This window comes from Equus przewalskii, chromosome X, assembly GCF_037783145.1.
Source record: "Equus przewalskii isolate Varuska chromosome X, EquPr2, whole genome shotgun sequence".
Taxonomy (NCBI): Eukaryota; Metazoa; Chordata; class Mammalia; order Perissodactyla; family Equidae; genus Equus; species Equus przewalskii.
In genome coordinates, this window is record NC_091863.1 from 34,267,877 (window position 1) to 34,280,801 (window position 12,925).

Below are 12,925 nucleotides of genomic sequence, written 5' to 3' on the forward strand. Positions count from 1 at the left end.
AAACCTTCTTACTTTAACAATTTTGGATGGCTACCTTTCTACAATTTCCTGACTTCTTTGACACAAGATGCTACACATAATTTAACCTTTTCTTGATGACTCAAAATTGTCATTGTGGATACTGGTTAAAGAACTATGCTTTCGAACAGGAAACACTCTCAGGAACTTCAGAGGTACACAAGGGGTGATTTCTTCGGTATTAAAAGGCTGCCGTGCTTTCCAAGTTTTGGTATCTGCTCAACACATTTTTTCTGTCAGGTTTTCATTTCTTTTCTCTCACTACACTTACTCCAGGTTTGGCTTCTCCTAATTTGTTGCATAAAATCTGCTATTAACCGGAAATGAATTATCAACCAGATTCTTTCATTTAATAACAATTTCCTAAGTGCCTGCTAGGTTCTAGACACCATGGTCGGTGCTGTGGGCACAGAGGAGGATAAGCCATGGTCCCCCTTGCCCTCACAAAGCTCAGTCTTTGATACGATTACAAATGCCTGCATCAAATGCTACATGGAGGTATGCAGCCCAGACCGTTACAGTAATGTGGAAGAGGAGGAACAAGGCTACCTAACTTGGGAAGGTGAAGATCAGCCTGCTTTTAAGAGGAGATGATTGTTAGCTCAGCCTTTAAGAACAGTAAGAGTTAACCAGATACATAAAATGACAAAAGGCATTCTAACCAGAGGGAACAGCAGGTGCAAGGTATGAAGGATCATGAATCCATAAAACTTTATAAAAAATGGGAGCATGTCAGCCTCAGAGAGTGTGTCTTTAGACGCTCACTTGAGAGGACCATGAAAGAGTATAAGGGCATCAAATGTCTTGCTGCTATTATAATTATTTTTTAGGTTCCTAGGTATCTTCTAGGTAAGTGAGTTTTCCAGCTGAGTTTCAAATAGGGGAAGTGTAAATGTATGTAAATGGTTTTTACTATATGGAACACATAAAGGAAAGAATTCCTTTCTATTTGGAGGACTGAGTGATCAAAGATTCTGACAGGAAAATAGCTTTCTGTTAAAGATTAGCAAATGAGTTGATAAATATTAGTAAAATTTTCAAAAGTATCTTAAACAAACAGGAAGCTTTTTATAAGAGAAATCACTTATCCCTTATCTACATACATTATACTTTTAAAGACATTGTAATACTTGAAGTAGTTATTTCAAGACTGCAAGGAAGGGTATGTTAAGAAATGACAACATTTTGACCATCACAAAATATTTTAATTCTTGAAGCACTGAGAAAAATAAATTTTGCATAACTGACACACTGTGTGTTCAAATTCAGCTTTAAAAATATACAGTGTAGGGGAAAAGTTCATGGACTTTAGGAAAATAGATTAACAGGTAGAAAATGTCCAGGTAAATCTAATGAATCTGTTTTTCCCCCTCAATCAAGAAGCACAGTAAAATATGAGACCCGAGCCATGCTGAATACTAACAGGACGCAGATCCAGATCAAGGGAAACAAAGTCATTATATACTGTCAGTAGATAACACAACACAAGTTTGTTTCATTTCATCCCATCAACCTTGGGGATATAATCATCAGATATTATGTGTGATAATTGTGTAGTCTCAACACAGGGGTGGATCTGTACAAATATCGAATTTGAGAGAGTTAAATAGCAACACTTGTTTAAAAACAACAATTTAGGATTTGTAGTTGATTGCAAGATTATTATGAGCCAGCAGTGTTATGTGGTTGTCCAAAAAGCAAATGCAATTGAGAGCCTGAGAGAAATGTAAGACCCACAGCAAAAGAAGCAATAGCCCCAAGCTCCTGTGCACTCAACTGTACCTGTAGTTGTGCTCAGTTTTGGCTCCGTTCTTTGTGCATAGTGAGGAGATTCTGAACCAGTTTATATAAGGAATGGCTACATTAACCTAGACAAGTTAATTTGGTTAAGACTTAGGGGAACATGACACCTGTCTTCAAACCTGAATGGCTATCAGGTGAAAGGATTAAAACTGTTTAGTGTGGCTTCAAATGTCAGAATTAGGACCACTGGGTGGAAGTTACAGGAAAATAGATTTCTGTTCAATGCAAGGATGAATGTTTCAATACCTAACGATCTTTCTGAAAATGCAATGAACTGTCCTGGGACATAGTGAATTCTTTGCCATCTGAGGAATTAAACTAGAGATCAACCTTTTTCTGGGAATTTTATGACAGAATTCAATCATTAATTACAAGACTGGAGAAGTTAAGGCCCCTTCAAATCTGAAGATTCAATGATTCTACAATTAAACCATGTGTTACTATCTGTCCCTATGGTTAATCTTCTAGTTACAGATGAAAAGTGTTTGAATTAGGAAAAAAATCAGTTTTTAAAACTCTACTCAACTTGCAGTTTCTAATATTATTGGAAATGATTAGCTGGAAGAGAATGTAAAACTAGAAGAAAATCTAAACATAATTTAATTTTTAGGGGGCAATGTGGTGAAACAACTGTTTAAAGAAAACAACTGACTCATGGCTCACTTTTCAGAGATGGTCTATGTTAGGAATTTAAAACTACGGACCAAGAACAGTTTAGTGGATACCAGGGGAAAGGTGGGGTGGGGGGTGGGCACAAAGGGTGAAGTGATGCACCTACAACATGACTGACAAACATTAATGTACAATTGAAATTTCACAAGATTGTAACCTATCAATAACTCAATAAAAAAAAAAAAAGAAGATGGTCTATGTTAGTACTACCGCTTTGACGTTTAGTAACAGTGAATCAAAATAAATGAAATATCCTGTGTAACAGATTATTTTGATATCTATCATTTGTCTGGAATTTGAATTTAATGTAAGCATTCTTGAAAGTTGACAGCTTTAAAAAGGTTCTGTTGATATTTTTCATATTTTTCCTCTTTGTGAAGGCTGCCGGTATTTGGAGATGGAAAATAGGAGGCAATGATGAGAAGATTGATAGTTTGTAGAATGGAGAACTAAATAATTTGCAAAACTAAGGAACAGAACTAAAAACAGAGCAGCATTCTGAGCCATTGAAAGGAATAAATAAAAAAACAAATACTTGAATCTGTAACTGGCATCCACCTCTGTACGCTGGTGAAGAAAGTTTCTATTTTAACTTTTCTTCTTCTTTCTGGCACGGGAACTTTCTAATTATGTTCTGCTTTGGATAAGAATAAAATCAGTCTGCATTCACATCTGCTTGCTCTTCCCAAATACTCAGATTGAGGGCTTGAGCAGGACTCTTTCACAAATGGAAAGAGAAAAACAGCATGGAATTAAAAATTAGCCATAGATGTAAACCTGAAAGTGGTTAATCCACACATTTTAGATTTGACTTCGATTGGCCAGTTCAACTTTAAAAGTTACTTTGCCCCAAATATCATCTTCTTCCAACACTGTTTTAATCTCTGCGTGTAGGGTCTCTTCTCTGTTAAGCGCTGGGGATACAAAGAATAAAAAGACAGAGTCTCTTCTTAAGGGACTAAAATTCTAGTCATGACTACAGAGTTATTAAATTCAAAAATATATGATGGGACTTTTTTGAGGCAGTTAGGTGGGGTGGAATGGAGTATGAAACCCTGAGGATGTGCTCATATTTAATTTGAAAGTTTTACACCAGCCTGAAAGTGACCAAGTTTTGAAGGAAATTTTTAAAAGTATTCTTACCTCCAGCTACCAGTCCAGACTCCCCTAACTGAATAGCTACCCCAAAGCCCCCAAGTTTAACAGGTGCTGAGTTTTCCTTTGAGGCGAGGAGAACACAGTGGGGCTGAAAAGACAGACAAACAACAAACAAACCGAAGATAAAGATTAATTGAAGATAAACAATTCAATTTACACAAATGGAATAACATCATCATATAGTAATATATAAAAGCTCCTGGAATTATTTTGGATGCTTAAATTATTGGTCCTAATCTTACTTCTGGCTGATTTCTCCAAAGACTTACCTGTTTTATCCAATATCTTTCAGGAATTATTTTTTTCAAAGATTAGGGTATGGTGCTAAGAATCAGAAAGCACGGATGCTCAACTAAGACAGATATATTTTCTGCATTTTCATGCAATATTCTCTTCCTTTGAGTGACAGTCTACATTTACTTAAGGAAAAATACATTTTCCACCTCCTGACAAAATGTTTCTTGAAACCTCTGATTTTACCTATAGGACCACTATATCTTGGCCCTTAGGGGATGCTGATGGTCTTCTCCTTGTCCACCCTCCCACCATCCTCTTTCTGTTCTTTATTCATTCCACCCTCAAGTAAGAAGAGTCAGATTGAATGACTTTAATTGAGCCTTGCTCCTAGGGAATCCAATGCCCTTCTCCCGCAGGTCTTTTCTCTGGACTTGCCCTTTTTCTCTGTGGGAGTGGGACATGAGAAAGGAGAAGGAGACAACTTGGCTGGCCTTTGGTCCAGGGCAAAGACATCCTCTACAAGGAGTGGCTGCTTGATCAGGGCTCCCTAAGAATCATATGCTTTGTGGTCACAATGGGAGTTTCTTTGTAGGACCTTGTCCTTTCCATCTATCTTTTTCTGCGACCTTGTTGGGACTGGTGTCAGGAAGGGATTTAATTGTGAGGACCTTTCATCTCTGTTCAAATACTATGCTCCCCAATATGACTGATGTTACACATGACCTGCTCTTAAAATACGGGTTAGTGAAAAAGGCAAGCCTCTTCGGGCATAGAAGACAAAAGTACTTTTTATTCTCTCCTATACTTGCTCATTCATAAAATGACACAGTTTTAGTTCAGGTTTAGCCTACGTGATAGTGGACATGAAAAAACCTGTGCAATAAAACTCTGAGCTGGGGCCGGCCCGGTGGCGCAGCGGTTAAGTTCGCACGTTCTGCTTCTCGGCGGCCCGGGGTTCGCCCGTTCGGACCACAGGTGCGGGCATGGCACCGCTTGGCACACCATGCTGTGGTAGGCGTCCCACATAGAAAGTAGAGGAAGATGGGCACGGATGTTAGCTCAGGGCCAGTCTTCCTCAGCAAAAAGAGGAGGGTTGGCAGTAGTTAGGGCTCATCTTCCTCAAAAAACAAAAACCAAAACAAACAAACAAAAGGAGTAAAACTCTGAGCTGGTACACCCAGAGAGATGTTTGATGATGATACACAAAAGTGGGAGAGATCTTTACTCTGCCCAATGAAAGCATCAGGGTTCTACTTCGGAAGTTACTCTTTTTGTCCAAAGATGTTTAAAGACTTTTACAATAGAGTCTAGCACAAAAAAAGATGAGCCCTCAAATATAGATGTGCGTATGAGTGTGTGAGTGAGAGAAAGAGAGGAGAGGATAAGCAAGTGTAAATGAATGGTGAGCAAACTGCAGCAAGACACAAAGGAGCCAGAAGGGTCATGAGAAAACAAGCAAACCTCTACAGAAACCAACCGATAAAGACTGCTCTCAGTCAGAACTTTCAGTTGGTTCAAATGGAGACCGATGGCAACAGACATCATGAAGAAAGCAATAGCCCTAGCAAGATTCTAGCATGTGGCACAGCAAATGAACAAGCCTAGAAACGGATGGGCATGATGCAGAAGAAGAAAATACAAACTAGACCCAGACAGGGTCTTCTGGCCCTGGTTTTCGTCACCTTCTTAGGAAGGAGAAGTGGAAGCTTAAAGCAGAATCCCAAAGAATACCCTTTAATAGTTTGCTGACTATATTTATGCTTAAGTTAATGTTACACTGAGATTTATGCAATTCTTATTAGAGTGTGGATTCGGTCATTCTCCACAAATCCTTAAGTGAGACAAATCATAAAATTGGAACTTAAAATAGAAAGTAAACAAAGAAACCAATACAAACAAATGAATATAAGACCAGATAGTGTTAAGTGCTATGAGGTAAAATTAAGCTGGTAAGGAGGTCTTACAGGTTTGGAGACTAGGGAGCTTAGTTAGTAAGGGGGGCAATCAGAGAAGGCCTCTCTAATAGTGTAATATCTGAACACAGACCAGAGTGAAGCGGCAGTGTGGGCCATGTGGAAGCAAGTTCCAGGTGGGGAGGATAGTAAGTACAAAGGCCCAGAGGCACGAGGAGGGTTCGTGTGTTTGGAGAAGCGTAAGGAAGCCAGCAAGGGGGAAAGGAAAGAGCAAGGGGGAAGAGTGGTGGGAAATGCGATCCAGATGATCAAAGGTCCTAACATTCAGGGCCTTGGAAGCCATGGTCAGAACTCCCAGTGATAAAGCCCATAAGCTGAGTGAGATGGGAAACCACTGGAAAGTTTTGAGCAGGGGAGCATTATGATCAGTTTTAGGTTTTGAAAGCATCACTTGGGCTGTTGTCTGGGGAAGAGATTGCAAGGGCACAAGAGTGGAAGAAAGGAGACCAGGTAGGAGGCTCCTGCAGTTGTCAAGAGTTGATGGTTGGCAAGTTGGCAAGAGAAGATGGTGATCTGGATTAGTCTAGAGTGAGATGGTGAGAAGTGGCCAAATTCAGGATACATTCTGAAGGTAAAGCTGACAGGAACTGCTGCTGGATATAGGGTGTGAGAAAAAGAGCTAAGTCAAGTATGACAACTAGGCTTTTGTTCTGGGCAACTGAGTGAAAATGAAGATGCCATTTACTGAAATTAGGAACACAGGGAGAGGAGTTTACAAGAGGGATCAAGAATTCGGTTTCATACAGATTGAGATCTTATAAGACAGGACAGAGAAGGCTAGGATTAGAGATACAAATTTGGGATCAACAGCATATAGATAGTATTTACAACCAAGATAATGAATGAAATCCCTTAGGGAGTGACTGCTGATAAAGAGAAGAGGTTGTGGAGGACTGAGACCTGGTGCCGGTCAGGAAGATGAGAACGGCCTACAGCAAAGGAAACAGAATGCTGAGACAGTGAAGCACGAGGAAAATCAGAGGGGTTTGGTGTCCTGAAATGCTACTGAGAGGTCATTTAAGATGAGAACTGAGAACTGACTATTAGATTTGGCAACCTGGAAGTCACTGGTGACCTCGATAAGAGGGGTTTTGGTGTTATGATAGAGACAAGAATCCCCATTGGACCAGGTTTAAGAAAGAATGGAAAGAGATGATGTAGAGATAGTAAAGTCAGGTATCTTTCAAAACTTTACTGTACTAGGAATAGAGAAATGGGATGTAGCTAGAAGAGAACGTGAAGCCAAAGAAGTTTCTTTTCACTTTTTAATATTTACAATTGGAGAAAGTAGATTAATAAAACTCCATGTACCTGTCACCCAGCTTTAACAATTACTGACATTCTGCCATTCTTGCTTCATCTATCCCCAATCATTTATTACTTTTTTTGCTGAAGTATTTTAAAACAAATCATATCTTTCATCTGTTAATAGTTCAGTATTTCTAAGATGACTTAAAAAATAACCGTAATATTATCACATCCAATAAAATTAACAATAATTCTTTAATATCATTAATATCAATCCATATTCAATTTTTCTTGGCTGTCTCAAAAATGTCTTCTTATAGTTGGTTAGTCCAAAATGATATTCAAGGTCCATACACTGCATTTGATGGTTGTCTCTCTTAAGTCTCTCTTGCTCTATAACATACCCCCCTGGAACCTTTTTAAAAAATGTTCATGCCATTGATTTGTTAAGATACTAGGTAATTTCCCCTGTGGAAGCCCTTGCAGTCTGAATTTGACTAATGGTACCTACGTGGTATCATTTAATATGTTCCTTAATCTCCTATATTTCCTCTAAATTGGTAGTTAGATCTAGAAGCTTGATTAGATTCACATTCAATTTTAGTTTTCTTGCAATAATACTTCATGAGTGGTGTATCTACTATAATACATCAGGAAGAACATAATGCTTGGTTGTTCTAATTTTAGTGACAGGATTGATCCGTGGGTTCAGGTGTTGTCTGCCTTGATCCATCATCATAAAGTTCTCTATCAACTTATCATTCAATGATTTTAGCAGCCATTGATGCCTAGCTTCAAAATTAGGGGTTCCAAAATGGAGGTTTTCCCTAATACTTTGTTATGAAAACTATCAAACAAAGAGAAAACTGAAAAAATTCTATAGTAAATGGCCATATATTTATCACATAGATTCCACAGTTAACATTTTGCTATATTCCCTTTATCAAATATCTACCTATTCATCCTTCTATCCAACCATCAATCTATCTTTTCACACTTTAGCACACATATCATAGAGTTTAATATTTGTTTAAAATTATGTTTAAGGTAAAATTTACATACTGTGAAATGCACACATCCTAAGAGTACCGTTAGAGAGTTTCAAGAACTTGCATATATCTGTGTAACCCAAATCCCTATCAAGGCATTATCATCATCCCAGAAACCTTCCTCATCCCATTCCCATTCAACCTCTGCTGCCATGCCCCCAGTGCAAACCCCTATTCTGATATTTTTTTCACCACAAATTTGTTTTGCCTGTACTAGGACTTCATATACATGAAGCCATGTGGCATGTACCCTTTTATGTAAGGCTTCTCTCAGTCAGTATGTTTCTGAGATTCATCCATTTGGTTGTGATCAGTAGTTCATTTTTTATTGCTGAGTAAGTATTCCATTGTATGAATATACCACAGTTTCTCCATTCTCCTATTGATGGACATTTGGGCTGTTTCTAGTTTTTGGATATAATGAATAAAGCTGCTATGAACTATTTCCAGAATAACAAGTTGATTTCTGGGCAACCTCCAAAGGTGACCAATGAAGGGTTTTTTTTGGTATTATTAATTTATAGATTTTTTTATATTTGGCATGTTTTAATCAATTACACCCATTATTCCTTCTGATGTTCAAATTGTCGCATTTTTGGCAGTGGGCGCCCCTTTAAGTCAGATCTAATGTCCTTTTGTAAGACTCTAGGAGTCTGATAACTTCCTTGCTCTCAGATACAAGAAGATGTTCGAGCCTTATCTTGTTCATTTCTTGCCGTAAATCTAAAACCAGCCATTTCTTCAGTCTCATTTCTGTTTATTGGAAGAAGGTATTTAAATCTACAACAGGGTATTAGGTATATTATTACTACTCGGTTATCACTGCTTTGACTTTTCAGTGGACAGAGCTGGAAAATATATGTTTTTTAGAAGGAGAAAAATAAATCACCAATTCATACTGATGCTTCTTCCTACTTAATTATAGGGTTTTTACTTTACTTCTTGATTTTGTCACGTAATGTTGGTACTTAATGACATTAAAATAATTACTCATTTGCTTTATCCTTTAGTATATATTGGTATAAAAGTTTCAAAATAACAATACCTACATTACCATTAACAACAAAATCACTATATGCTGTTTAGGATTTCTTTGTGGGTTTTTTTGTCCTTAGGATGTATTCTACCAGGGATATCCAGTCAAAATACTGCTCTACTATCGAATAAAGTAAGAAATCATGAGTCTGTGCTGATATAAATAAATAAGTGAATGGGGAGAAGGAAAGGCTTTTCTTTAAGTAGAAAATCAATTAATAAATGCAGAAGAAATTCTGGCATTAGAAAATCACCATTTGGCAGTTAACATCATAATAAATGATTCAGGTAAGAACCATCAAAGGGTGCTAACTAGTGGGTGAAAGTTTGAAGAGTGACAAGATATTTATACAATCTCAAAGTAGCTCCTCACAGGATATTTATTAGTTACAAAAGGTAAAATAGTAATTTTACAGAGGAGAAACCTGGCAGACAGTACTAGCAAAGTTACCACTGCTAGTAATGGGACTGATAGCCTGTGCTTCCTTCACTGAGAAGAACTCAGCAACACTGCTGTGGTATTCCTGCCAAAGGACACAACTGGATGTAATCATGAGGAAACATCAGACAAACTCAAACTGAGGGGCATTTTAGAAAGTAACGGGTCCATCTTCTTCAAATACTGTTTCAGATTAAAGGGTTTAAAGGAGACTGAAGAGGTTTAACAGCTAAAATGCAACACATGACCTTGTTTTTATTTTTGCTATAAAGGATATTATTAGGACAATTGATAAAATTAGAATGTCTGTAGATTACATAATAGTATTCTTTCATATAAATTCCCTGATTTTGATAATTTTACTGTGGCTATTAAGAGAATTCCTTATTTTTAGGAAATATATAGACAGAAAGAGATAAGATAAGAATGAGAGAAGAAGAAGGATAAAACAAATGTAGAAAAATGTTAACATATACGGAATCTGAGTGGAAGGTGTCTGGAATTCTTTGTACTACTCTTGTAACTTTTCTGTAAGTCTAAAATTATGTTAAAAAAACCCACTTAAAAGAATCCTCCTTGTGGTTATGCTATCAATTTGTTACACAGTGAGGTCAATTTGTTTTAATTAGATTTTGACATAATTTGATGTTTTAATTATATAAATCAGGGGCCAGCCTGGTGGCATAGTGGTTAAGTTTGTGCGCTCTGCTTTGGCGGCCTAGGATTCACTGGTTCAGATCCTGGGCATGGACCTACACAGTGCTCATCAAGCCACGTTGTGGTGGCATCCCACATAGAAGAACCAGAGTGACCTACAACTAGGATATACAACTATGTACTGGGGCTCTGGGGAGAAAAAAAGAGGAAGATTGGCAACAGATGTTAGTTCAGGGCCAATCTTCCTAAAAAAAATTATATAAATCATGTACACAACAGCTACAAAGTCAAAACTGTAAACAAATACCATTCAGAGAGGTCTAGCTTTTGGCTCCTGTCCTCAATCCCAATCTCTCCCTCCTCACTGGTAACTGTTTGTATTAGCTTTTGGATTATCCCTCCATTGTTTTGGTTTCTTATTTTGAAAATAAGAAAATACAGATAAATATTCAAAATTTTCACATAGCAATGTGTCTGATAGATGACTCCATAGCAGTACCTAGAGATTTTCAGGGAAGTTTTGTGTTTTGTTTTGTTTTGTTTTTTAAAGAGAGACATTTGTGTGCTGACGGGAAAGATGCCGTAGAGAGGAAAACCAACCCCAGGAGAGGGGATGGGGTGTAATGCCCAAGTCAGGAGGGGAGTTGTCCCTAGAGAGAGCAAAAAAGGCAGCCTACAGGGGCACCTGTAGATGCAGGCAGATGTGGATGTAGAAAGATGAGGAAGTTCTCTTTTGAGCGCTTCTATTTTCTATTTACTTTGAAATAAAAAGTGATCATCAGGCAGGAATAGAGAAGGAAAGGGGGTTGTTGGCAGTTTGAGAAGAGCAAAAGTGTGAAAAAGTATTTTCAAAGAATAGGAGAAAGAATTGACTAAGGCAGTGGTTTTCAAACTTTAGCATCAGAATCACACAGATTTACTGGCTTCTACCCCCAGAGTTTCTGATCCACATGGTCTGGGATGAGGTCAAGAGTGTGCACTTCTAACAAGTTCCTGAGTGACGTTGATGCTACTGGTCTGGGAGCCATGCTTTGAGAACTACCAGACTAAGGAAATATAGCAGGACTGCTGGCAGCATAGGGGCCACTTGAGGTTTGTGATCAAGAATCTGAAGTGAGACCAATCAGCACGATTGTGTGTCTGTACCCAGCAGTGCTCATTTTAGCCAGCATGGGCCTGGAGTAGGTAGTGGGCTGAATTCAACCAGAGTTGAATTTAGATAAAGAGAGAATGGTGATATTAGTAATAGATGGCACCAAACAAGCATATCCATTTATTTCTTCTTTTTGTACTTCTGTCTTTACATAAATAGAAAGTTAAGATACCACCAAAGGAAGAAGCGGAAGGAGATATACAGGAATGAGCTAAGAACATAGAGACAGAAAGTAGAAAGTTCAGCAAGAACAGGAAAAAGCTCATATAAAGAAAGAACTAGAAAAAGATTATATTCAAATCTGGTCACAGTAGGGCCACCAGGGAACTGAAGATTAAAACATATTTAGTATTTTGAAAAGGGATGACAGGTGTGGAAAAATAGCTAGCATAATACAAAAAATGATTGTATTATATTTTATGAAATAGAATGCTAATAAACATCTATTTAGTCATTAAAAAATCCTGACAGGATCTCAAAAAGATATTTACACACTCATGTTTATTACAGCGTTATTCACAATAGCCAAGAGGTGGAAGCAACCCAAATGTCCACTGACAGATGAATGGATAAAGAAAATGTGTTATATACATACAATGGAATATTAAGCAGCCTTAAAAAGAAGGAAATCCTGTCACATGCTACAACATAGGTGAACCTGCAGGATATTACGCTAAACAAAATAAGCCAGTCATAAAAGGACTCCACTCAAATGAATTATCTAAAGTAGTCAAAATCATAGAAAGTAGAAAGGAGGTTGCCAAGGGCAGGGGGTGGGGCAGGGGAATTAGTGTTTAGTGGGTATAGAGTTTCCATTCTGCAAGATCAAAAAGTTCCAGAGATCTGTTGCATAACAATATAAATATACTTAACACTACTGAACCATGCATTTAAAAATTGTTATGATGGTAAATTTAATGTTATGTGTTTTTTAGCGCACACACACACACAAAATTCCTACCGGACTAATAAAGTAATCATAGCAGACCAATACAGTAATTATCTTCCTTCTCAGAAGTTCTTGGGGGAAGTAAGAGCTACCACATATTTTTATCCTAGCAATTTAAAAACATTCTGTCCCATGTATCATATTTATAACAAACTAAGAGCTCTGGAGAATATGAGTTCAGAAGAGTGTATGTACCTGGAAATAATTCAAATGTTAGATACAGCCCAATGAATATTATTTAGCAGGAAGTAAAGAAAGCTGCAGGGCAACAATTATGGGGAGGATAAAAATTTTTCTTCATTTCAAACAACAACAAAAAGGGAAATGACACTAAACTGCAGGGCCAGTGGTTACATGGACGGACAGATAGTAAATACTGGAGTAGGCGCAAATCAAAAACTGCAGAATTCCTTCATTATTTTCCTTAAAATATAGAAGATATTTCAATTAACTTGGGAGAGTTTATCATAGTGATAATAAGGGGAGAAGACCTTCACAAATCTTATCTGGTCCTAAAATTATAAGATTGTTTTA

At 37.6% G+C, this 12,925-nt stretch overlaps 1 protein-coding gene across 23 annotated transcripts in view; it reads right to left on the minus strand.

The window, feature by feature from the left end:
• CASK (calcium/calmodulin dependent serine protein kinase) overlaps positions 1–12,925 on the minus strand; it is a 361,743-nt gene that overhangs the window by 128,402 nt on the left and 220,416 nt on the right. For all 23 annotated transcript variants that reach the window (XM_070605863.1, XM_070605866.1, XM_070605862.1 and 20 more), the window contains exon 6: positions 3,637–3,739. In XM_070605863.1, coding sequence (XP_070461964.1) covers positions 3,637–3,739 — 103 coding nt within the window. The remainder of the gene's footprint in view (positions 1–3,636; positions 3,740–12,925) is intronic.